The 25824-nt window shown below is 33.9% G+C and overlaps 1 protein-coding gene across 3 annotated transcripts; it reads left to right on the top strand.

Moving 5' to 3' along the window:
- The first annotated feature begins 7278 nt into the window (after positions 1–7278).
- LOC120144285 (DEAD-box ATP-dependent RNA helicase 46-like) lies at positions 7279–12057 on the top strand. Of its 3 annotated transcripts, none has more exons than XM_039158388.1 (9): positions 7279–7459; positions 8108–8429; positions 8788–8943; positions 9090–9158; positions 9740–10009; positions 10156–10506; positions 10596–10870; positions 11047–11433; positions 11557–12057. In XM_039158388.1, exons 2-9 carry the CDS (start codon positions 8133–8135, stop codon positions 11684–11686), a joined length of 1935 nt encoding a protein of 644 aa, XP_039014319.1. In that variant the 5' UTR covers positions 7279–7459; positions 8108–8132; the 3' UTR covers positions 11687–12057. The 3 variants fall into 3 exon arrangements, with proteins under 3 accessions (XP_039014319.1, XP_039014318.1, XP_039014320.1); XM_039158387.1 differs by having other exon boundaries at positions 11533–12055; XM_039158389.1 differs by lacking the exons at positions 9090–9158; positions 9740–10009 and having other exon boundaries at positions 11533–12055.
- The last annotated feature ends 13767 nt before the right edge of the window (positions 12058–25824 follow it).

Genomic DNA, 25824 nt, shown 5'->3' with positions numbered 1-25824 from the left:
CGCTAGCTTTCTAAAGGAACTTGGGTGTTCGAATCGTTTCCCGAGCACTAATCAAGACTAGTCTTATTTGTCTCTACTTTATCTCGTTTCTATGTTTGAATTAAGCATTAATACCATTATCACTTGTAGTATTATTTGGGAGAAATTATAAGCTTTTTGGGAAACCTCAATTGCATCTACAACCTCTTTTTATTTTATGCATGAAACATGAACAATATCGATATTGCTTCTTACAGTATCAATACTCACCCTTAATTTATCTTGTTTCTATTTGTAATTAGTGTTTTTTCATTCTCACTTATCATTTTATTAGATATTATCTCAATTAGAAGCATATTATAACTCCACGACCATCCGTGTATCTTTCTAGACCTATTTGGCTAAAATCTGGCAGGGGTTTCGAAACCTATTACAGAGGTTTAGAAAACTACAATAGAGGTGTTTAGGTAGGGGGTTTCAAAACCTACTGTAGAAGTTTTGAAATTTTTACCTGAAATTACATTCTAGACAAAATGTTTCGAAACTAGCCATAGGGGGTCTCAAAATCTCTTTTGCAACTTCAATTTTTACCCGTTTAAACACTTCCAAATCCTCCCAAAATCATTCCAACATGTCCAAATGACCAAAATAAGTTACACGTGAAATAATAGACCATACATGCTTCACAACTTAACTCTTTAACTTGAATGCATTCTAAGGACTCACAAAATAGTATGACAAGGTCTTATCTTAAGGTTTCCCATTTATTATTAAGTCTTATGTGAATTAAAAAGGTCATAAGTAAGGATTTATAACATTTCATTACTCTAAAACATGAATCTTACCAAGAACATCTACTCAACATGCTCAATCTCATCCATAAGCTATCTTGCATTTCTAATTGATCTACTAAGGGTATGAAGGAGTTGTGAGTGTGTTATATGGCCTCCTTGGTTACTAAAACTTCTCTCAATTCAGCTTGAAATCACATTTCTTATCTCTAGCCTTAAAACTCGATTCCACCTTTTTAATTAAAACAAAGCAAGCAAATGGATTACTACTCAACTAGGGGCTAGATTAAGCTCAAATACAACTCCTATAACTCAAATCTACCCAAAAACAACTTAAAACACTTGATTTATTTTAACTCCCAAAAACCTATTTTTGATATCGTAACCTAAAACCTAAGATTTGGGGCTTTAAATGAAGCTTAATAGACGAGGATTAAGAATCGCACCTTGGTTTCTTCAAACTAGTCTTAAGAGTAAAAAAGCTTATACTTTTGGCTTACTCCTGGAGAGGAAATGAAGAAGAAAGGAAAAAAAAAAGAGGAAGACATTTTGGGAGAAATGGTTCACGTGAACTATAGAAAAAAAATAAGGGATTTTATCATTTAAAACTGGTTATGGTTAAAATGCTATTTTAGTCCATCTCCTTTAATCCTAATTTAAAATCATCATTTCTCTTATACTCTTAGGCCAAACTTAAGCCCAATACCCTTATAAATTGGTCTATGAGATCTAATGGGCTCGACTTATGGGTTTCAGGTTGACCCATACTATTGACATGGAATTCGAGGCATTACAATCCCACCTAAATATCATTGGAGCGGGTTGAGGCAACTATTCAAAAGACATGGAGACGTGGTGGATTTATATGTTGCAAGAAAGATGGATAATACTGGAAAATATTTTGGTTTTTGTAAAATTCTCTAACAAAGTGGACGTTAGCAAAGCAATGAAAAGGCTCAATGGTTTTAACACTCAAGGATTTTGATTAGTTGTCAAGGAAGTTAAGCACATAGAAAGACATCACTAGTAGGAAAAACAATCCTACTTTAGTTCATATGGAAGATCAATGACAAAACCATAGAGACGACATACAAGATTAGGAAATGATATACCTATTTTACAGTCTATTAAGACTTGGTTAGGTAGTTGTTTTTCTATGAAAGATTTGGGTAAGGTAGCGTATATCTTATGGGTCAAGATCTATAGAGATAGACCAAGACTACTTTTAGGTCTAAGTCAAAGTAAATATATAGATAAAGTGTTGAAGAGGTTCAGTATGAAAGAGTCCAAGAAAGGATTTATGCCTATGAGACATGGTATATCTCTTTCGAAGGAAATGTGTTATTCAACTCTACATGAAAAAGAACTCAAGAGATGAATTTTAAGGTAGATAGACAAAAAGGGAAGAGGGTGTCTGGAGTATATAACACAGGGAAGGATTTATGCAATGAAGTTTCTGATAAGTAAACAAGTAGGAAACTAATATTAGTGCAAGGCCACGTAGAAAAGAAAACACTACAAAAGCTTAGAAATGTATCGTAGGCACGATGATGAAGGTGTGTACCCCAAATCATGTAGAACAAAGACTACGAGCAGACGATCTTGCAGAGATAAGAGTCAAATATATGGGGATAAACATCTTAATAAAAATTGATGACTCTGAATTATATAATTTGATGAAGGATCTCAATTGGTCAAATATTAAAGACATCTTCACAGAAATCCAACCTTGGATAGAGGTTTACTGTTTGCCGGAGAGAATTATTTGGATCTAGTTGACATGAATCCTGCTTTATTGCTGGAACCATGCTACTCTAAAAAGGGTAGCATAAACTTAGGGGAGTTTTTATCTCTAATGGAAAACACATTTTAGTCACCAAATTGTAAGAAATATTTAATACTTGTTGCCATAAGTTAGGTGGAAAAATCAATGAGATAATTGAATTGTAAGTAGAAAGAGAATTATTTCTGGTTAGTGCTAAATAAATGAGTTCTTCTATTCGTGTCAGTTGTAATACCCTGAATTTAGAGCCAATAGTTTGGGTCAACCCGAGACCCATAAGTCGAGCCTATTAGATCTCCTAGATTTGTTTGGACCAATTTAAAAGGGTATTGGGTTTGAGTTTGGCCCAAAAGTATTGGAAAAGTGATGATTTTAAGTAGGAGAAAAAGGAGAAGGACCAAAAGTGTAGTTTAACCATAACTTACTTTAAAGGATAAAAAAACTCTTATATTTAGAGGATTTTCACGTGAACCAAGCTTCCCAAATACTCTTCCATTTTCTTTCTTATTCTTTCTTCATTTTCTCTCCAAGAGCTAGTAAAAAAGAGGAAGCTTTTGGAATCCTAAGCTTAGTTTGAATCAACCAAGGTAAGAATCTTAATCTTTATCCCTTAAGTTTCATAATCCTCAAATCTTAAGTTTTGGTTAAGATTTCAAAAATGGGTTTTTATAAGGTTTTAGGGATTCAAGGAATCCAAGCTTATTTTAGTAAATTTGAGTTGTTTAGAGTGTTTTTAACATAATTTCAAGCCTTAGATAAGCTAATAATTATTTTCTTACCCTTTTTAACTACAGAAGTGAGAGAAAGTTCCAAGGCTAGAGGTAAAGAAAAAGTGAATCCTTGTTGATTTGAGAGGAGTTTTAGCAGCCAAATAAATTAGATAACACACTCACAACTTCCTCATATCGATTGTAGGTCATTAGAAATGAGTTTTAGCTTGAGAGTTGTGGTTGAAGCTTGTTGAGTATAGTTTCATGGTAGATTTTATGTTTGATGTTATTAGCATGTTCAAGAGTCTTATTTATGACCCCTATGATTGTATAAAACTATAATTATGCTTGAGAAACCTTAAGGTATGAAATTTGGGAAGTTTAAGGGGCAATTATGTGCCTAAATAGGGCATATTTAAGGGTGAGTATCGATACTGCATGAAGTAGTATCAATATTGTTCTTAAGGAAAACTTAAATAGATAGTTTTTAAAGAGAAATATTGATAGCACTTAAAAGAGTATCGATACTGATGGGTCGGTATCGATACTGATGGGTCGGTATCGAAACTGAGGGCTTGGCATTGAAACAAAAATTCCAAAATACAATTTTGGTATCGGTACTCCAGGGAGTATCGATACCCAAGGTTCAAGTATCAACACTCCTACATGAGTATCGATACTCCCCCTTTTCTTCCAAGGCATTTTAACACTGGTATCGATACCTTGGGTAGAGTATCGATACTGATGAGAGGGTATTGATAATGTAGGGTTATTATCAATATCAAGATTATATTTTTGGTCAGTGAATTCAAGAGAGCTTTAAGAAGAGACGAGGTTTCCAAAAAGCTTAATAATTACTCACAAATAAGATTACAAATGAGAACAGTAATAATGCTTAATCAAACGTAGAAATGAGATGAAGTAGGGTGACATAAAACTAGCCTTGTTTGAATGATCGGGAAATTATCAGGACACCCGAGTTACTTTAGAAAAGCTATCAGTGTCAAAAGTATAAAATTAGTCTGGATATTCGTAGGGAGTGCGCAAGGTACTTTAAGCTGACCAACTAGGGCCAAGGCCCAACACTCGCAAGGGGTGGGTTAGTCGAGGGTGTTAACCGATGCAAAGATTTTGGGCAATTATCCTCTGTAGACTAGAGGGGTGTGTGGAGCTTCGAGATACAGAATCCTCAGCCGTACCATGATGTCTACCATAGATTAGAGAATGAGCATAGTGAGTATACAAGTATACTCACTAATGCAATAGACTTAATATCTTGAGCATTTCATTGATACATTTTTAGTATGATATAGTTGTTAGTACGATACTAAGCTAGTTAGCTCAGCGTTTGGAATTTGTTTCCTTACGCATATTAGGTGGAGCAATGAGGAGCTTTAGAGATCGAGGTCCATACCAAAGTAGAGCAGAGTACGTCACAAGTTTTTGAAGGCATGAGTATTTTTAAACCTTATTGTAAAGTTGAGTCGTAGAGTTATTTAAAAGTTGGTATGTATTATTTTGAATGTAAATATTTATTTTTGTGAGCCCCCAGTATAAAGTTTAATTTTTTTATAGTTGATTTCCTTGTGAAAATGGTTATTAAAGACGGTCGTTTTAAAGTAAGTAAAATGAGAAAAAATGTAGGTCAGCCACTTCGGTGGTTCCGTGTAGCATTCTAAATGGTTGAATGTTTCATACATGTTTAGGGTGTTATATTTAGTGGTATCAAAGCAATTTTTAGACGTTCTTAGGACCTGCAGGTCAGTGACAGTAAAGAGTTTATGAATATACATGCCCTTAAAGAGTTATGTTATACTTCTATATTTGAATTAGTAGTAGTAACTCCTCGTTATCGTCTTAATCTCATATTCTAGATATGGATAAGAGGCTAGGCCATAGTAGAGAGGGTAGACAGGACAATAGAGCTTCCTTAGCTAGTGATTCTGGTGATGAGTTCGTCCCAGACTCTGAGCATGGAGAGCCTGGAGATGCGGGGGTTGATGAAACGACATTCTTTAGGAATCTGACCTCTACCATGAAGTGTATATTGAGTGCCATTCCCTAAACACCTGTTACCCCACCTGTTCAGCCAACCCAACTTGTTCCTCTAGTCATAGCACCTCAGGAAGCCCTAGTTGAGAGGCTCTAAAGGTACCAGACCACCAATTTCTTCGGCACATGAGATGATAATCTTGTCGTAGTCGACAAGTGGTTAAGAGAAACCCTTAGGACCTTCGTCAACTGCATCTCACCCTTGAGGAAATGTTAGAGTGTGTCATCTCCCTGCTGAAAGGTGATGCCATAGATTGGTGAAAGATTGTTAAGATGTCATTAAAGGCTGAGCGACCAACTCATGATCAATTTTTGGAGGAGTTTTGCCAAAAGTATATCGGAGAGGCCCATATGGATGCATTGATAGACCAATTCACTCAGTTAACGCAGGGAGACAAATCTATTTATGCGTATGAGGTAGAATTCCTTTGGTTGAATAGGTGTGCCCTAGAGCTGGTTTTATCAGAGTATCATCATTGCAGAAAGTTCAGAGAAGGTCTTCTACTCGATATCCTGACTCACCTAGTTATTGATCCATCATGGGTTTTCATAGAATTAGTTTGTCAAGCGAAGGCAGTAAAGAGAGTTTTAGGAAGGAAATCAATGGAAGAATGTGACACCTCTAGTCGGGGTAGAGACGTAGCTGAGTCAACAGAACTATCTTCACCATCCAAGAGGGTGAGGGAGTCTTAGGGGTTTAGGAGAGACCCAACCGGTCAGTCTAGCAGAACAATGCAAAGTTCGAGTGGGGGTGGGAGTAGGTCCAATCAGCGCATGAGGCTATTGTCTACTGCCCTAGGGTTTAGTTTTGGGGGAGCATCGAGAGCGTCTTCTCAGCCTAGTTGTTCTCTCTGTGGTAGGACGCACCCATAAGTTTGCAGGCTAGGGACCAGGGGATGCTATCGTTGTGGATCCTTGGATCATTTCCTCTGAGATTGCCCAAAAAATTAAGATGTGACTCCAACATCGACTAAGCAGTCAACTCCGACAGTTCAGAGGGGTAGAGGATCTCAAAGATGAGGAAGTTCTTATGGTCAGGTTATTAGGGGAGTAGTTCAATCTGGAGCTAGTGTGGAACCTAGTGTTACCTCCCAACAGTATGCAATCCGAGATTAGGAAGATGACGATACAACTGACGTGATATCAGATACCTTTACCCTATTTCTTATTCTTATTACCACCCTAGTAAACCTATTGTTCAACCCTTAGGATTAGATGTTCTAGTGGTTTAGATATGTCGTAGATGCCTAGTAGAGATTCATAGTGAAACCTTTCTCTAGGGAAATTTCAAGGATGAAATTTTTGTAATACCTTGAATTCAGGGTCAGTAGTTTGGGTGAACTCGAGACCTATAAGTCAAGCCTATTAGATCTCCTATATTTGTTTGAACCAATTCAAAAGGGTATTGGGCTTGAGTTTGGCCCAAAAGTATTGGAGAAGTGATGGTTTTAAGTAGGAGAAAAATAAGAGGGACCAAAAGTATAGTTTAACCATATATTGCTTTAAAGGGAACAACCCTTATATTTAGAGGGTTTTCATATAAACCAAGCTTCTTAAATACTCTTCCATTTCCTCTTCTCTTCTTTCTTCCTTTTCTCTCCAAGAGCTAGTAAAAAGGAGTAAGCTTTTGGAATCCTAAGCTTAGTTTGAATCAACTAAGGTATGGACCTTAATCTTTATCCCTTAAGCTTCATTTCAATCCCCAAATTTCAAGTTTTGGTTAAGATTTAAAAAATGGGTTTTTGTGAGGTTTTAGGGATTCAAGGAATCCAAGCTTGTTTTAGGAAATTTGAGTTGTTTAAAGTGTTTTTAACCTAGTTTCAAGCCTTAGATAAACTAGTAATTATTTTCTTACCCTTGTTTAGCTAAAATAGACACAAACACTAAAGTTGAGTGTTATTTGGTGTAATATACCCTTAAAAATCTGTATAGATAATTCTGATTTCCCCCGTCCCCCGTCTTTCCCACATTCTCATTCTCTTTGTAATTTGTAAAGCACAGAGCAGCCAAACGAGAGGGAAAGAGAGGGAGGCAAAAAAAAAAAAAGAAAAAGGAAAAGGAAAACAAAACAAAACAAAACCCTCGAAAATACCCCAACAGTCGCGGCGATACTCGCTTCGTCTTCCTTGATACGACACCTTCGGGTACTTCCATTTCCATGAATATCTCTTGTTAGTCTTCCAGATCCGTTTTTCTTTGTTTTAGGTTTCAGTCTAAAAAATGCTAAAAAGGCTTGATTTCTAGGGTCTTGAGTTCTAGTTATCGAAGATATCCACTCTTTGCTTGCTACATTGCATGTTGGTTACGTCACTGTTTGGGTTAGGGTTTGGGTTTGAATGCTTATTGGTAAAATGCAGTTACTTCCCGTATTCTTTTTGAAGTTTTGAAGATTGCTTGAGCTTTGTTTTAGGATTTTAAGGGAATCTTTGGATATAAGTATTTACAAATTTCAAACTTACGGATTTAATTTCTAAGATGATTTTTGGTTGGAGAGAAAGGCAGTAATGTTGCTTAGATTCTATTTTGTATTATTTGGTTTGGTTTAGAAGTTATTTTCTTGCTTTCTTTTTTTGCTCCTTATTGCTACCTATATTATATTTGTCTTTTGCTTCCCCGGAAATAATTCAAAGTGCAAAACTGAGTGGTACAAAGCAAAAATGATGATTGATTAAAGATTAAAGAAATGATCATAATTCAAGCCGAACTCGTGGTTTTGGTTGCCCTATGTTTGTGTTTATTTTTTTTTAGTAGTTTCTTATTTGTGCCTTATGCAATTTTTTTTGGGATTGCAGATTTTTGTTGGCTGCTTTTCTTGCTATGGCTTGCGCTGCGACTGCCTCTTTTGGTCCCCGTTATGCTCCACCTGATCCCACTCTACCCAAACCATGGAAAGGCCTAGTTGATGGTAAAACTGGTTATCTTTACTTTTGGAATCCTGTAACAAATGTCACACAATATGAAAGGCCTACAAGTGGTGATTCTGTCCCAAAACCTTCTTTTACACCTATAAGTTCTTCAGTTCATGTTCAAGAGTCTTTTGAAGGTCATCATGGTTATAATCCTGGCAAGGAAAATGATTGGGGTGAAAAGGATAGTGAAGCCATATCAAACCAGGTATTGTATCTACTTTCTGCCCTCTAAATCAGGAGCTTCATTGATCTGGTTTTCTTTTCCATCTTAGGTGAAATTGAAATATAGTACTGTACATTTCTCTTGTTAAGAACTGAAGTACGTGAATTTTCATTTTAGACTCTGGTGGCTGAACTTTTAAGCTTGTCATTTGGATTTTGAACCTTGGATTCATGTCCTCATCCAATCTACTTGTAATTTATTTTATCGGTTATTTTATCAGAATTCCTAAAGCTTGGATTTTTCTGTCACATAACCTCAAGCATCTGAAGTGGGAATCTATGATAGTTGCACACGGTTGTCCTCCTATCTAATGTTTTTGACGATCTTAATTTTGCAATAGAATGCTAGAAGTGGACCGATTCATTCCCATAATACACCTAATGTGACTTCCAACTCTGTAATTGGAGGACCTTCTGCAAAGGGGCAAGGATCCGTTGGTGGTGGAAGAAATTTGTCTGGTGATGCTTATCGCTGTCAGCATGAGATAACAGTAACTGTGAGTATTTAGGTTATAATTACAAATAGTTTATAAATTTCTTAGTTTTTTTAATGTTTTCTCGGTCACTTTGGCTTTTGAAAGTCTCATTGTGTTTAGGACATTGCTGTCACTCGTGACTCAATTTTTTTCTTAAATCTTGTTAGGGAGATGAAGTGCCCATGCCTTTTTCATCATTTGAATCTACTGGATTGCCTTCTGAGATACTTAGAGAGGTCAACTATTCTCCTTCTCCTTTATCTTTTGGTATTAATAACATTGGACTTGAAAGTTGAATCTTGTAAGTAAGCTGAGCTGTGCAAGTTGATTTTTTTCCCGTGCAAAGTCCTTTCATTGTTGAGATCCCAATGTCTGAGCATCAGACACATGCTAATTCTTTTGCCATCTTTACTTTTTTTTCCGCAGGTGCGATATTTACTCCTTGGAGGAGCTAATATCGTACGCTGTGGTGCCCTCTGTGATGGGGGCGTGCTTATAATTTGGAATGCCCTTATATGATGGACAAATTTTTGGGAAGGGCTTTCTAAATGACTTAACTCCGTGGTGAGGGCTGACCTAGATGCTATTTCAGTCTCCCACTCGGTCCAATTGGAGTCGGAGGCTTCCTTCTGTTCCAGCTTGCATCAGCAAGCAGTGGCTGCATGTGGGAGATAATAATTCTTCTGACATAAGCTACTCCCCAATAACTTTCAAATGAAACCATAAGCCTTGAGGCTTTTGCTTCTCCTCATGGAAGTTGCTGGATTTCTTTTTTCCTTTTTTTGTTTTTTTTGTTTTTTTTTTTTTGTTTTGATAGGTACGCAATGCTGGATTTTCTGCTCCAACTCCAATTCAGGCTCAATCATGGCCAATTGCATTGCAAGGTAGAGACATAGTGGCCATTGCAAAAACTGGTTCCGGGAAAACATTGGGTTACCTTATGCCTGGATTTATGCATATCAAGCAGTTCCGTAAGGATCCTCAAATGGGTCCAACTGTATTGGTATTATCACCTACCAGGGAGCTGGCTACTCAGATACAAGACGAAACTCGCAAGTTTGGCAATTTGTCAAGAATTAGTTGCACAGTACGTCACATTATTTGAGTCCAGAATTTAATTTGTTAATTTCTTTTGTCGTTTCTCTATTATCTTTGAGTTTCCACAATAATCATTTATATATTTATTTCTAGGATTCTCCAGTTATCTTTGAGTTATCATATGTTTCCATGCAGTGTTTGTATGGAGGGGCACCCAAAGGTCCTCAGTTGAGAGAGGTTGAGAAAGGAATTGATATTGTGGTTGCTACTCCTGGCCGGTTAAATGATATTCTCGAGATGCGGAAAATCAGCCTCCAACAAGTTTCTTACCTTGTGTTAGATGAGGCTGATCGCATGTTAGACATGGGTTTTGAACCTCAGATACGGAAGATTGTGAAAGAAGTGCCAATCCGCAGGCAGACGCTCATGTTCACAGCAACATGGCCAAAGGAAGTTCGGAAAATTGCAGCAGACCTACTGGTAAATCCTGTTCAGGTTAACATTGGCAATATTGATGAGCTTGTGGCAAACAAGTCTATTACGCAGGTTTGAATTCCGTTACTGCTAATCCTTCTTTATTTAAAGCAAGATTGTCTGATTTCTTTAGTAGTTTTTGCCACTCTGATTTCCTGCAGCATGTTGAAGTATTATCACCAATGGTAAAACACAAAAGACTTGAGCAGATACTAAGCTCCCAAGAACCAGGATCCAAGATAATTATTTTTTGTTCAACCAAGAGGATGTCTGATCAACTTGCTTGCAACCTCAGTCGGTTTGGAGCTGCTGCTATCCATGGTGACAAATCTCAGGCTGACGGGGACTATGTGCTTGGTCAGTTCCGATCTGGGAGGACACCAGTGCTTGTTGCAACTGATGTAGCTGCTCGGGGTCTGGATGTAAAGGACATCAGGTGGGGGGTTGGAATTTCTGCTGCATGGTTCCATGGCTTTATGCTTCTATAGCTCTAGGAAGCCAAAGTTGATAAATTCCGGAAACTTTTGGTTTTAAGAGTTTTCTTGGTGACTTTACCACCATTGCTGCCTGCGAGTATATCATGATACTGATTGCATTTATTGTCATCCACAGGTTGGTAATCAACTATGACTTCCCTACTGGAATTGAGGATTATGTTCATAGGATTGGAAGGACTGGAAGGGCAGGTGCAACTGGATTGGCATTTACATTCTTTGGTGACCAGGATTCAAAGCATGCTTCGGATCTCATCAAAATTCTAGAGGGAGCAAACCAGAAGATGCCTGCAGAACTTCATGAAATGGCTTCACGTGGTGATGGCATGGGAAGGCCTAGATGTTGGACTCCCAGTTCTGGTGGCGATAATGGAGGATGTGGTGGACGCACTGACTCAGGTTATGGTGGTAGGGATGGTGGAAGGGGTGGTCGAGTAACTTCTACATTCTCTAGCTGGCATGAAAGAAGTGGAGGCCATGGGTATGGTCACGAGTCTGGTGACAGGTATGTCATTGTTCTCTTTTCTGATTTTATATCAGTTATTGCATTATGCTTCTTGGCAATATTCAGATTTATGGTTTTCCAACCCTTGTGTATCAACAGGAATGATCATGGTTTCCATGATAGTTATGATCAGGGACGGAATCGCAGCCGGAGTCGTAGCCCTGACAGGTTTGTTAGTGGTTCAGGACATGAACCTTCCCCAGTGCTCAGTTTTCATGAGATGATGATGAAACGTGATCGGTCATATCCGTAGGTGATCACTAATTTCATTTGACGTCAAAATTGAGGTGATTTTGATAATTTTTCTTACAAGGACTTAAGATGCTCTCTTACGTATCTGTTTTTGTGCATGTTATATATGCAAGTATCCCGGGTATGGGGCTGTGTGCAGCGTGAAGCAATGAAGCTTCAGAAACTTACCTTGCAATGAAAATCTTTTGGTTTTCGGTTAGATTTTATAGGCTATTAGCTGGTTCAACTTGGAAATTACAAGAATGTTTCGGGTGGGAATTTTGGTGGGACTAAAAGATAAGAAGTCAAGTTGAAAATGCAATATTAAAGGGAGAAAGAATCTCGCATAAGTTTTTGTTATTTATTTCTCAGGAAATGTTTAAGGATGAATATACACGATTCCACTGTAAAGTTTACATGCTAATTTCAATCAAATGCGCTGCCAGCTTTACTTTATGTTTTGCAAAAGACTTGATGATTTTGAATGCGACAAATACATTATATATTGTTATGAATAAAATACAAAGGCCATATATTTAAGGTCAAAAAAGCCCGCGTTAATTTGTACTCATTTAATACGGTTAGAGACTAATCCATGAGAAAGACTATTCATGGGCCCATATATTTCTTGGCAAGGAATCAAACCCGGCAAATTTGGCCAAATATGGCAAGTGGACAAAAAATTAGTCTAATATTGCAACAATTTATGGGTGTTCAAATCTGGGTAGCCGGGTCCTTGGGTACTTGATTAGGCGGCTTGGATCTCGACCCGGGTACCTGTGATTCGGGTAATCAGGTAGATAGCTTTTTATCATTTTCAAATTATTAATTAAAAAAAACATACAACTTTTATTATTAAACAAAATATTATATTAATTATTTAACATGCAACTATTAGGTGGATGTTTTTTAATTTTATTAGTTTAATTTAATATATAAAATTATTAATACTTAAATATGTAATATTAATATATAAAAAATAAATGTAACTGAGTATTCGGGTAACTGGGTACCCGAAAAATATAATTTTGTGACTCAGGACAGACCTGGAAAATGTCGGGTCGAGTAAATTTTTTTAGATAATTACCCAGTTTTTTTAGTTCAGGTTGGCGGGTTAATAGGCCGGGTCATCCGGGTCGGGTATTTTTGAACACCCTAGGCAACATTAAAATTATTTTGGAAATTATGACAAATGTTATAGTGCAAGGGAAACTTGTTACGTCCATAGGACAAGTTTCTCCGAAAAATATATTTTAATGAACCTAGGTATATGGGCCCCGAGGTCTAATATTTTAATATATTTCTTGGAAATCATCATGCCCGCGTGATGCATTTCATTAAAATAATATATTTGTGCACCTTTGTCTACCCAAACTTTACTTAATCTAAAGTAAGTCTCCCTAAAAATACTTGTTACCAGAAGATGTTGAGTCTCTTTAAGCACTGAGTTGGTACATTTGGTAAGGTTGGTTGTCATATGATCGTAACATCGACCCTGATCATCATATGTTTGTGACAATCTTTCCCTAAGGAGTTCATCTGTGAAGATATAAACATCTTCTCTATATCTTCTAAAATTTTCTAGCCATACACGAAAGTTTGGTTGTAGTAAAGTGTACCCTAAAAAATTGGATTTAAGAATAATAAATGAAAAACATAAATGAAGCATAATCAATTAACGAAAAATGTATAAGTTACCCACCTTGATAATCTCTTTTCTGATCTTTTTGTTCTTAAACTTCATCATAGCATTAGATGCAATATGACGTATACAATATGCAAATGTTCGTAAGGAAGTGACCACCTACTTCCCAATCTATAATATATCGCTAACAACCCAGATGAATGGTTTGATATCATGCAGACCCCATCTTGAGAGACAATATGGGAATGTAAATTGGAGAGAAAGAAATTTCAAGTTTCTTTCGATTCATTTTTAACATTTGTGAAGATGATATCGAAAATGTTTTTGTCATCATCTCGTGCAACTACTATCATCAGGATGTGTTTGTATGCCCCATACAGAAAAGTCTCATCTACTTGAACAATTTGTTTGCAAAATCGAAACCCTTCAACAAAAGTTCTTTTTTCAGGGATAACTTATTTGTGAATCGTGGTCGTAGGTAGAGTATAAAATCTTACAATTGTTCCAGGGATGAAAAGTTTCATTACGTGCAACAAATGTGGTAGCTCATTATATGACCAATCTCAAACATCATACAATAATGTCATTGATTTGTTTTTGCCATCCACAACTTGTAAGATGAAATATAACCAAAAGTATTATGGATGGATGCCACTAACACTGAAACTAGTATCCTTGTATTTTTTTTAACCAAAAGCTTGACATATGAGCATATGACATCTGAATCTAAATGTTTTTGGTCTTGTGTCAACGAGCTCAGTGTACATGTATGCTGACCCTTGAACCTTGTGACTTCCTACAACATCTTTTATTGTAAGTATGAAACTCGTATCTCCCACTTACACCCGTCATTATGATTTATACACCTTCCGAAATATGTTTTTTTATCAGACTTTGTGACATAGAATTGGATATGAGCTTTGATGCAATACTCCTTGATTGCTAGTTATGCATCCTTTTTAGATTCAAATTGAAACTTCGTTGATCTTTCGTTATAGGTACCCTAGTGGGCAACATATATCTCCGGTGTATCATGTATTTTAGGATTCCTTATAGTATCGTAATTAATTTCATGCACTGCAACTAGATGATACTAAGGTAAATTGTTTTGACGTATTTGAGGTTGAGGGTGTGTTGGTGAATACGCCTAAACCCTTGAAGTATTATGCAATCTATGACTCCGTGAAACCTCTACCTCCCATACATCACCCTCAATATTCAAACCTTTTCCCTTTAAGACAACCTCAATTATATTAGAATAATCAAGTATTGGTGTGTTGTCATGTTCCATCATTGGAACAACAGTTTCATCATCCTCACTAAGCTCAACAAGGCTTTCACCGAATTATCCAACAAGGTTATCATCTGCACCACTTTCATGAGGTATATATGTTCCTAGTTCTGTTGTGCGTGCAACTACTGATAAGGTAGGAACTTCTGATGTATTTTTCATTTCAAAATTAGTCTCGATCATTTGATAATTTGATGATTGATGTAGTCCAACCATAACAACAATATTGTTTTTCGTCTTTGTTCTTCATTTGGTAATGAGATACATCTATAGGGAACATCATGTTTACAGGCCTCCGTGACTTAAACACAACACCATTATCAGTTTGAAGAATTTTGCCATTGAAATGGACAATTGTGAAGAATTTGTTGGTCATTGTTTGAAATTTTTTTGTAGACTCAAGGAAGTTGTCAAAAGTAGATGCTTTTTTAGAGAACATAAGCCAATTTTAAAAAAACCTGCCAAAACTTCCTTAATATTGAATAAAAACGTCATTTTTCTTTTCAATGATATATCACCTTATATCAAAACTTATTAACCATATTTAACGAAAACGTATTTTTTTCCAGTGATATATCACCATATATCAAAACTTGTCTAATAGTAAATGAAAATCAGACCCTATCATAATAATTAAAAATGATAGAGAATCTTAACTATTTGCGTCCTTTTTCTTTTTAGTGATATATCATCTCATATATGAACTTATTGACCATATTTAATGAAAAAATATCCTTTTTCTTTTCAGTGATATATCTCCTCATATTAGAACTTGTTGATCATATTTAATGGAAAACATTATTTTTCTTTTCAATGATATATCATCACACATCAAAACTTGTTGACCGATTTAATGAAAAACATCAATTTTATTTTCAGTTATATATCGCCTCATATTTGAACTTGTTGACCATATTTAATGAAAAACATATTTTTTTTCAGTGATATATCATCTCATATCTGAACTTTTCAATGTTATATCACCTCATATCATAACTTTTCAATGCTATACAATCATGCCTATATGAGAGACACAAAACATCTCAAATCACATCTTCACAAAAAATATCATTGTTCAAGTTCCTATTTTGAAGGTTTCCATGACAACAATTTCAGTAACAATTTATTATGAAGGGAAATCTTTCACCATCTACTTCGAGGGAGACATTTGACTTTTTGACTTGATGATGAAAATTTCAAACAAAGTTGGAGCTAATGAAGATTGAACACTTTCTTTACTACAATTCAGGTTTCCAACTTCTTTGGTTCCACAACATTCATCAATGGGCTATCTAAATAATGATTTTGCAGTTCGAATAATGATTGCTAGATACATTACCAATTTGGTAAGTAATGTTGACATATTTTTTTAGTATTATAAACAAGTCGCAACTCCTACCATGACAGAAACAAAATCTCAAGATGTATCTGATAAAATAGAAGCTAAACTTCAAGAACTTGAACTATTTATATAGAGAAGGAAACAAGAGAAAAAAAGGGAAGATTGAAGAACTTAACATCTGACGAGTCAACTGACTATGAAGATTAAGATGTGGGGGTAATGAATTAATGCTTCTAATATAATGTAGGAGTTAATGCTTCTAATGCAATGTGTGAGTTTCGAAACCTTAGGGGGTAATATGTTCTAAAAAAAGAATAGGGTTGAAATTGATACTATTTTCAAACGTTAGGGGTATTTTGTTGCATTATGCCTTTTTTAAATTGGGAACCTAAAGGAACTTGCTACTTCAAGATGATGAGCTTTTTGTAATTTTTTTAACGATTACTGTTTAAAAAAGTCATTGGAACTCATCACGTGGAAGTAACGAGTTTCGTGCAATTTTTTTTGAAAAAGTTATTTCATTTATTTTTAAAGACTTTATACAAACTAATAATTAGTTTTTTTATTACTAAATACAAACTATTAAAATTATTTATATTTTCTTAATTCTTCACGACACCGAGGAATGGTTGAATAATAATGACGTGGGGCTCGTTGACTTTTTCGTGGTCGTCTGTCTTGATCGTTTTCTTCTTCGTTTGCTTCTTATTCATTAACAAGTGTACTGAACATACCTCCACCACTTTGATTTCCACATTCGAATGATGGTGATGGAGTACTTAAGGTATTTGACGCCATCATTGACGTCATTGACTTAAATTGTCCACCAAAATTAGTACATCGTTGACTATACATAATATTATCCCATTCACCTTTGACTTCTGTCAAAGATGGTTGAGAGGGTGGCAACACTACATCCCATGAACCACCTACCCAATTTGACCTGCTCTCCATTGAAGCATGATAGAGAGGATAAAAACCATAACTTGTTTGAGATGCAAAATATTCTGTTGAAGACGAAGAAGAAGAAAAAGATGTTGAATGATTTCTTTAGCTTTGAATATTTTTGTTTCATTTGTTCTCATTCGGTCATATCTCTCAGTATTATTAAATATAATTTCTCATTTGCTTCATAATTTTGGAGGTAGGGAGATATTTTGAAATCAAGATCATCAGTTGTAATATTCGAATGCACAGTCACATATAGATATCGCTAATTCCATTGTTATATGTATCCAACATACTTCCTCGACTAATTCTCTCTAAGATTCCCATATGTATCAACACTATGAAGTTCGTCCATGTCAAATTTTTGCATTAGAATCGGCTGATAGGATGCAAACTGGCACAACACACTATCTGTTGTATGGATCTTAACAAACAAAAAATGAAGCAAAAGCATTACGACACACCATGTCTTTGACCCTTCAAAAAATGATGCTAGTAGTAACTATTGGATATCAAAATCAAAGTACATAATCCAAAAAAAAAAAACCTATAAATATCAATTAAATTTTAAACATTAGTATGAATAATAAATAAATTCTCTTAATTTAAAAATTATAAAGTTTTTTTAATATTTATCGTATGTCTACCAACGATATCTATCCTCGTTTGTACATCAATTTTTGTTGCACCAACCAACTTTGACTCCGTAATTCTATATCGCCATCTACACAATATAATATATAAGAATCTAAAACAATTACTCAAATATAAAATTTTAAAAATTACTAAAATACAAAGTTAAAAAAATTACATTATAGCCAGAGGAAAATCAACCGTAACTGATGTAATTGGCGTCAAAAACGGAAACTGATAGTATGTCCACGATTGTAATAAGACTAGACAACCCATTACATCGACTTTTTGACCACTTATAACAATTGCGGCCTTGCAAAGTTTCTGCGGAAATGTCAAAATCGCTGAACCCCAACTATATTTACAACATTCAATCAAATTATTCAATATCAAAAGATACTGAGTGTGCTCCAAATTTATGAATTTATTCGATAACAATATTCCTCCAATCAATTAGAGAAGATATGATTGGGCTGCAAATATGACCTCAACCTCAGTAGAGTGTTCATCCACTTTAAATTTACTCTCCAACCAAGTCATCTGTATCTTCATCCCTTCTACAACATCTGGTGGTGGCCTCTTTCCCAAAACTTCCTCGACAATATTAAATCGGTTGTAATTGTTGTGTCTCACTAGTGTCGCACCATTTATCAGAACACAGAGTTAGTAAGTGACATCTTCCAAATTATTCGTCGCTTCACCATAAGAAAAATGAAACGTATGCGTTTCGGCCCTCCAACATTCAATCAGTGCCGAAATCACTGTATGATTCACCTTAAAATCACGAAGAAATATGACATGATACAACCCATATTATTTTAGATATATAATTATACGCTCATGTGGATCATCAATTTTCATTCCCCTCTGACGAATGACTCATTTTTCTACCTACAATAACATTTTCAAACAATTAATATAGTTTTTAAAACAATAAATTTAACATAATAATTTGAACTTTTAAAAGTATCAAAAAAAGTACCACAGTAAGTTTAAACGAGAAAATATGGAAATCGTCAAGACGTAACATTGCTTCTTGGGTAGACATTTTAACAGAAATTCTTCAAAAAAATAAATTTTTCTCTCAAACAAATAGTTTTCTTCTTAACAATCACAATACAAACCTTAAACCTTAAACGTCAAACCCCTATTTATAACCCTAAATCCAACGACTATAAACGGCTATTTAAAAAAATCACATGAAACTCATCACTTTGATATGACGAGTTTCATAGTGGCTGTTACATCTGCATGTTACTTTCTACCTATTGTCCAACGACTATAAACAATGATTTTTTAAATCAAAAGTAACTCGTTAAGTCGACATGACGAGTTCTAAGAATTTTTCAAAAAATAATATTAAAAATTTTGAATTTGACAAAAAAATATTTTAATGAACCTCATCATGTCAACGTGAAGAGTTTGTAGAAAATATTAAAATATTAAACCCCACAAGACCTATAGACTTGGATCCATTAAAATAAATTTTTCGGTGAAACTCGTCGTGTTTGCCTGACGAGTTTCTCCTATACTGTAGCATTTGCAGTGGATCCCAAAATAAATTTTTGATGGCATATTGGGCCAATTAATTTCTCCACCTGGCCTAATGGGCCAATTTTGCCATCCAACTCAACAACATTAAGAAGCTTAACATTGAAATGAATTTTTGGCTAGGGTGAACAAAACTTGACTTAACTCGAAAAATCAAATTTTTATTTTCAATTTTAAATTATTCGAGTCAACTTGAATTATCGATTTGATTTTTGAGTCGATTTGAAATTTGGAAATTTCAAATTACTCAAAAACTAAAATTTTGATCAAATATTTTGACAGTTTCACAATTTAGTTGATTTCATTATTCCTTCAATTTCTCTTTATTTTAAGTCAATTTTTTATTGAATTTGAACCACATGCTCTTAAACCATTGTAAAAATACATATGTACTTTTGATTCCTTTTTTGATAACAAATTTTTACCAACTTTGAACCACATTTGAGTCAATTCCACTTTATTTCTTTAATTCATCCTTTATTTTAAATTCATTTTTACTAAATTTGAACCACATACTCATATATCACTTTAAAATCCTATGTAACTTCAATTCTTATTTTTTTTTACTAAAAATGTACTATCTTTTTTATTTAGCCCATTAACTTTGTATTTTACTTAATTTGGTCTTTTGACTGAAATTGTTTGCAAATTCTTTCTTTCTATTAATTCCTTTACTCCTTTATGCTCTCATCAATATTTTACTCTCAAAGTACTTTCTCTAAAATATAATATTATGAATGTATTTTATAATTTTAGATTGTATATGATCTATTAATAATATTATAATGTTAAAAGAATATAAAATATATATATCTTATATGATTAGAGAAAGTCCAATGGAACCAATTTGTGCCATAATATTATAAACAATTATAATAAAATTAGTATAGAAACTCGAATAACTAGACTCGAAAAAATTTTAAATTAAATTTAAAGTGTAAAATATGACTCGTTAATTTAAATAATTTAAAATTTTTTGACTCGGTTCTATCGGATGCACACCCTACCCTTGATTCACAAAAACTACTTACGTTTTTTAAATATTTTGTTTAGGAAGCTTAACCTTAAGCTTTTCAAGCCGTCTCGTTTTAGTCCAAAGCAGAAGGGAGAGAAAAGGGCAAGATGTCAGAAGGAGCCCCTGTAATACGTCTAATTCATGAATCATTTTTCCTGTGGATAACGATTGGCCATTTTTCCCTTCTTATTTCAAAGTTTCGCTTTTATTAATTTAAATTGACGAACGTCATATATTTGATTTTAATGAATAATTTTTTTAAGAAAGATTTTTTGTATGTACAAGAATTTAAACTTGATATATTATTTAAATAATATTAAATTATTTACCATTTGAATCATATTCCGAAAGTACGATTTGCGATTTTTTTATAATAAATATAATATAGAAGATGAGATATAAGTTGCCAGTTATTCATTTATAGATTTTGCCCTACATTAGTGGATGCATTGCTCAAATCACTAGCCCAAATCGAAGAAGATAGTAGTACAGCCATGTATAGACTCTTTTTTGGATTGTATAGTGAATGTGAAACTGTTTAACAACATGCTTTTCATCTCAGAAATCATATATAATCACTGTCAGATTCTGAAATTTAAAAATGAGTCCAAAATTTTAATTTTCTTTATAAAAAATTAATGGATATGAAAATTCTTTTATTCTTTTATTTTTTCTTTAACACATTAAATTAAATTAAACTATTTTTTTCTAAATAATGAGATGCACTTGACACCTACGAAGACTTAGTACATCCGTGCCACTGTATATAACCAAATTTGAATAGCTGAACCACAACTAAAGGACGTATTTTAGGAGATATGAGTTTCACATCTTATCAATTCTTTTCACGTATAATGTTTGTGATAATAATTCATAATAATGTAATATACATTATTATTTATAAAAATATTTCGATATTTTTTCAATTTAATTTACACTAAATTTATCAATGGCATGGATTAAAATTAGATTTACATAAAACTCAATTAGAGGTTACAAATACATCATTTTATCTTGTAATAATTTTATGAGCAATTTTTAGCAAAAACCCATAAATTAATATTATAATAAAAAGACGAAAACATAGATCTTAGTTTAGCTAAATTAATTTTGACTTTGAAAACTGATTGATCAGTGAATATATTTACAAATTAAGCTTATAAAACCAAATCTTTATTCTTTGTGCGAATTCAATAAAATTTCTACTTAATATAATCTTCCATCGTTGATATTAGACTTCAACTACCCAAGCAACCAAGTGAAAAAGGAATCAAAATTTCAACTGAGAAGGACATCATAAATGAAGAAAGTAACTGTAAATTTCCCTCTTTTTTTTAATTTTATTTCAAAACAAATTTTGGGCAAAAATTTAAGCATAAATTAAATGTGGGGAGGCATTTATTTTCAGGCTCAAGAATGGAAAAAAATAATAAATATTCAGTTACGAAGAGCAAATGGTTTTAGTGAAAAATATTTGACACTTAGCAAATTTCATTTACTCATGCATTGTTGCTAAGCTCTCCAAAACCAACCTTAGTTAATCTTTTTGGGGTTCACCTACTCTTTTATGAATAAAAAGTACCATGCAAATTTATTTATATTTATGTTATTAATAAATAATTAATTTTTTAATGTAATAAATAATTAAATTTAATACCCCAAATTAAGACGGCACCCACCAATGCAATCTATAAACAATAGTAAAATTGTAAAAAAAAATCGAATTTCTTTCGAAATGTAGCATTTTGTAAAATTAAACGCTATTTAATCCATTTTATTAAAAAATCCACTAAAAACTGCAAATCTTTCAATGCATATGACATTCTGTTTGGAAAGAGATTTTTTAATCACATAATTACATAATTGGTGTGTTAAATTCAGATATACATCAATGTAATTTACTGAAGAACACGATTAATATGTGTCTATAATTTCGATTAATATTTTCAGTTTAAAACTTATCTAAAAAGAATACATTAATACATTATTTTCACCAAGTTGAAAAAAACATTATAAATTATCTTAACTAAATAAGATTAAGTACTCCTTAGTATTTTTCCTTAGAAAACATTATAAACAAAGATCTTTCTTATTTTTCTATATATATTTTGATAATTCAGTCTTAGTGAATTAATTTGACTAAACTTGACTTATTTCTTTCTATTATCTCTTCACGTTTTCCTTGTTTTTTTATTAAAAAAATGCAATTAATGGGTTATAAATACATAAATATTAAATTAGAGGTCCCACATTTTTCTCTCTAAAAAAATAATATAATTATGGAAAAAGCTTTGAAAGATGTAATTCAAGAGAAAATCAAAACCTCAATTCATTTAATTGGTATTAACCTTGATTTTGGTGCTATAAAAATAAAATTAGAAATCGATAAAGGATTAAAAATGAATGATTTTAGGGGTGTTTTTAAAAAGAAGAAGAAGAATGGAAGGGATTCCCCATGTCTGCCACGTCTCATTTGGATTAACCTAACAAGTTCCCCTAAAATTCAAATCTTTTTAACGAACTAATGATTAATTTGGGTCCATTTTCTTTTGTTGCAGTTTGAAGGATTCGCTTTGAATTATTTGAATCGGTCCGGTCATATATTTGATTTGGTGGATGAGTCTCTCAGCAGAGATTTTCTGCGTACAGGTACTCGAACCTAAGACAATACTTAAATAATATCAAACTACTTATCACACGAACCAATCCCGTTGGTAATTTGGATCCATTTAACACTTAACTTGGAAGTTCAACAGACACATTCAACTTTCAATATTAACCCTTGATATCCCATTTCATCAAATATTACCAAATACTTCAATTTTCAAATCTCCTCTATTTTCTAATAAAAAATTAAAATCTCAGAATGACCCCACCTACAAACTTAGCCTTAAGCCTTTATAAATAATTTTTTTTATTTCAAAACAAACACCAAACCACCCTTCATTTCTCTTGAAGCTTCAGTTCAGCCTGCATGGAATTTGATGCAAGTTTCAGAGACGATTTTCCTTTCCTTTCTAGCCTTTTCCCGGAAAATAACTCCAATTCTCCCTTCAAACCTGATTTTAATGGCTCCAATTTTCCTTTGGCTGGTAAAGCTTCGGCTTCTTCATCATCTTCCAAAGCCATGGTTCACAACTTCAATCTCAACCAAGACCATGGTAGCCATAACTCATCTCCCAACCCTCACCATTTTCATCACTCTCCCATCGATGGGCCCACGAAGAATCCTTTCTTTGAGGATTCCTCCACATGCACAGATCCTTTTGTCCAGCCTTTCTCCGGTGGTTTCTCCGATGATCTCAATGCTTATATCCCTTCCATGTCGTTCACGGTACCGGATTTCCGAACCTGTCAAAGTACTGAACCCTGCTGGGATTTTTCTCAAAACAAACCTTCAGCTCAACCCCTAGTCTTCCATCCAGAAACCGACGATCGTCGGAGTTATCAGCAGCAACAGCAAACACCTCCGCCTCGAGCGGTGGCCGCAAGAGTGGGTCATGAAGTCTCACGCGTCACTGCAGATCAAAATAGGAATCACAATAATAATAATCAAGACAAAGTTGATGAGATCAACAACAGAAGGTTCTTCAACTCCAAAAGACTTAACAGAGCTGTTAAGAAAACTAATGTTGTCAAAGGTCAATGGTCTTCTCAAGAAGATAGGTGAGAAATTAACTTTTTCTCTTCATTTTGTTATGTTTTCGTTCACTTGTTTTGATTAGAGTTTTTTGTTTTTTTTTTCCGGTTAAATCTTAGTTTATACGAAGATCTAGTTATATATTTGCATTATGTATATGATTTTTTTTATAGATTGCTAGTACAATTGGTATCAAAGCATGGATCGAAGAAATGGTCTCAAATTGCTAAGCTCTTAAGCGGGAGAGTGGGAAAACAGTGTAGAGAGAGATGGCATAACCACCTGAGACCTGATATCAAGGTTTTGTTACCTTATTTTTCCCTTTCATATCCCTCTTTCATCTCCCATTAACACATTAAACATACACATACATGCATTATCATGTATGTGTGCCCATACATATTCATATTATGTATATCATACTATGCGTGTGTATACATATATGTATGTATGTACCTTTTGGACAACAAATATTGCACATCACATTCATATGTGTTGATAAACATGCATCCATTCACACATCATTGCATACAAGGTATTAGTTGTAAAAATTAAAACTAATTTGTTCAGTTTTGGGAATTTCAATTATAGATAACACGCGTCGATAAATGAGTGGAAATATTTACGTTACGGTTTTTTTATGTTATTGTTACTTTATTTGACGTGTTTTATAAAATATTTAAAAGTTTACCATTTTAATTTTTTGTTGTTATGTGCGTGACAACGCATAGTATCAAAAAATTCGACCAGTATTAGATTGAATCAAAAATATAATTAATTCATACTTATCCTAACAAGTAATTTGAAATCCTCAAATTTAATTGTGAGTTTTGATTTTGAAATAAAGTTTTATTGAAAAATGTTTTAGATAACAAGAATTTTTTTTACCATATGATTGTTGAACCTCAATGAACATGGATATAATCATAAAATATTAACCCTTTTTTGGAGTCAATAAAGAAAAAAGTTAAAATTATATTCATATATAAAAAAAATGGACATATATATTAAATTAAATGTTTAGGTTATATATTCTCAATATAGAACAATTTTAAAAAGTAAATATGATATTTATATTTTTAGTAAGGGGCATCACGTGATTCATTCTAAAGTACAAAGATATATCTGAATATTCTTCCTGCATCAAATATAAGACCATATATAATGAATATGGATTGTTTTCATATATGGCTTTGTTTGAAATTGCAGAAGGATTCATGGAGTGAAGAAGAAGACAGAAAACTGATTGCAGCCCACAGAGAAATAGGAAACAAATGGGCAGAAATAGCCAAGAGGCTCCCTGGACGCACCGAGAACACTATTAAGAACCACTGGAACGCCACCAAGCGACGGCAACCTTCGAGGCGCAAAGGCAAGGGCGCCACCTCTCCCATACCCTCTCTTCTTCAAAACTACATCAACTCCCTGTGCTCGACCTCAGCCTCGACATCGACATCGCCTCCGCCGCCGACCACCCAGCATGACAACGAGGAAATGGTGTCCAAATTTACCAACCCTAACCCACACTCGGCGGTGCAACACAAAAACTCAGGTTTCAACCCTACGGGTTGGAATGTGGAAGATTTTAATCAACATATTCGTCGTCAGCGGCAACAGAAGCAGGAGCAAATGGATTACAGTTTCGGATCAATGCTTGGAGAAGGGAGCAGCAACGCCATTGAGAATTTCGTGTTTCCCTTGGAAATGGATTTGCCGGAGATGATCTCTCAAGGAAATCTCTAGTTCATAATCATATCATAAGAAAAAAAAAAAAAAAACTAAGTTAGTGTTGACAATATACGGGTTTAAGAACTCAACTTTGGTTTTTTAAGGTTAATTTGTGTGTTTTTGTTGTAATGTTTGGGGCATATGTATCCTTAACTGTCTCAAAAACTATCAACTGGTTAATTTCTTTAAAATTTGTGTTTGTATTAAATCTTTGATTTCTCTTTATTTATTTTTAATTACTTCACATAAAATTATCTAGGGTAAATTATGCATTTAATACATAAACTATTAGTTTTAGTCTGTCTTACTACCTAAACTTTCAATTTTTCAAAACAATACCTAAAGTTTAGTTTTTATTTCATTTTAG

This window comes from Hibiscus syriacus, unplaced genomic scaffold (genome assembly GCF_006381635.1).
Source record: "Hibiscus syriacus cultivar Baekdansim isolate YM2019G1 unplaced genomic scaffold, ASM638163v2 tig00110888_pilon, whole genome shotgun sequence".
Taxonomy (NCBI): domain Eukaryota; kingdom Viridiplantae; phylum Streptophyta; class Magnoliopsida; order Malvales; family Malvaceae; genus Hibiscus; species Hibiscus syriacus.
This window is presented reverse-complemented; position numbering and strand designations above follow the sequence as displayed.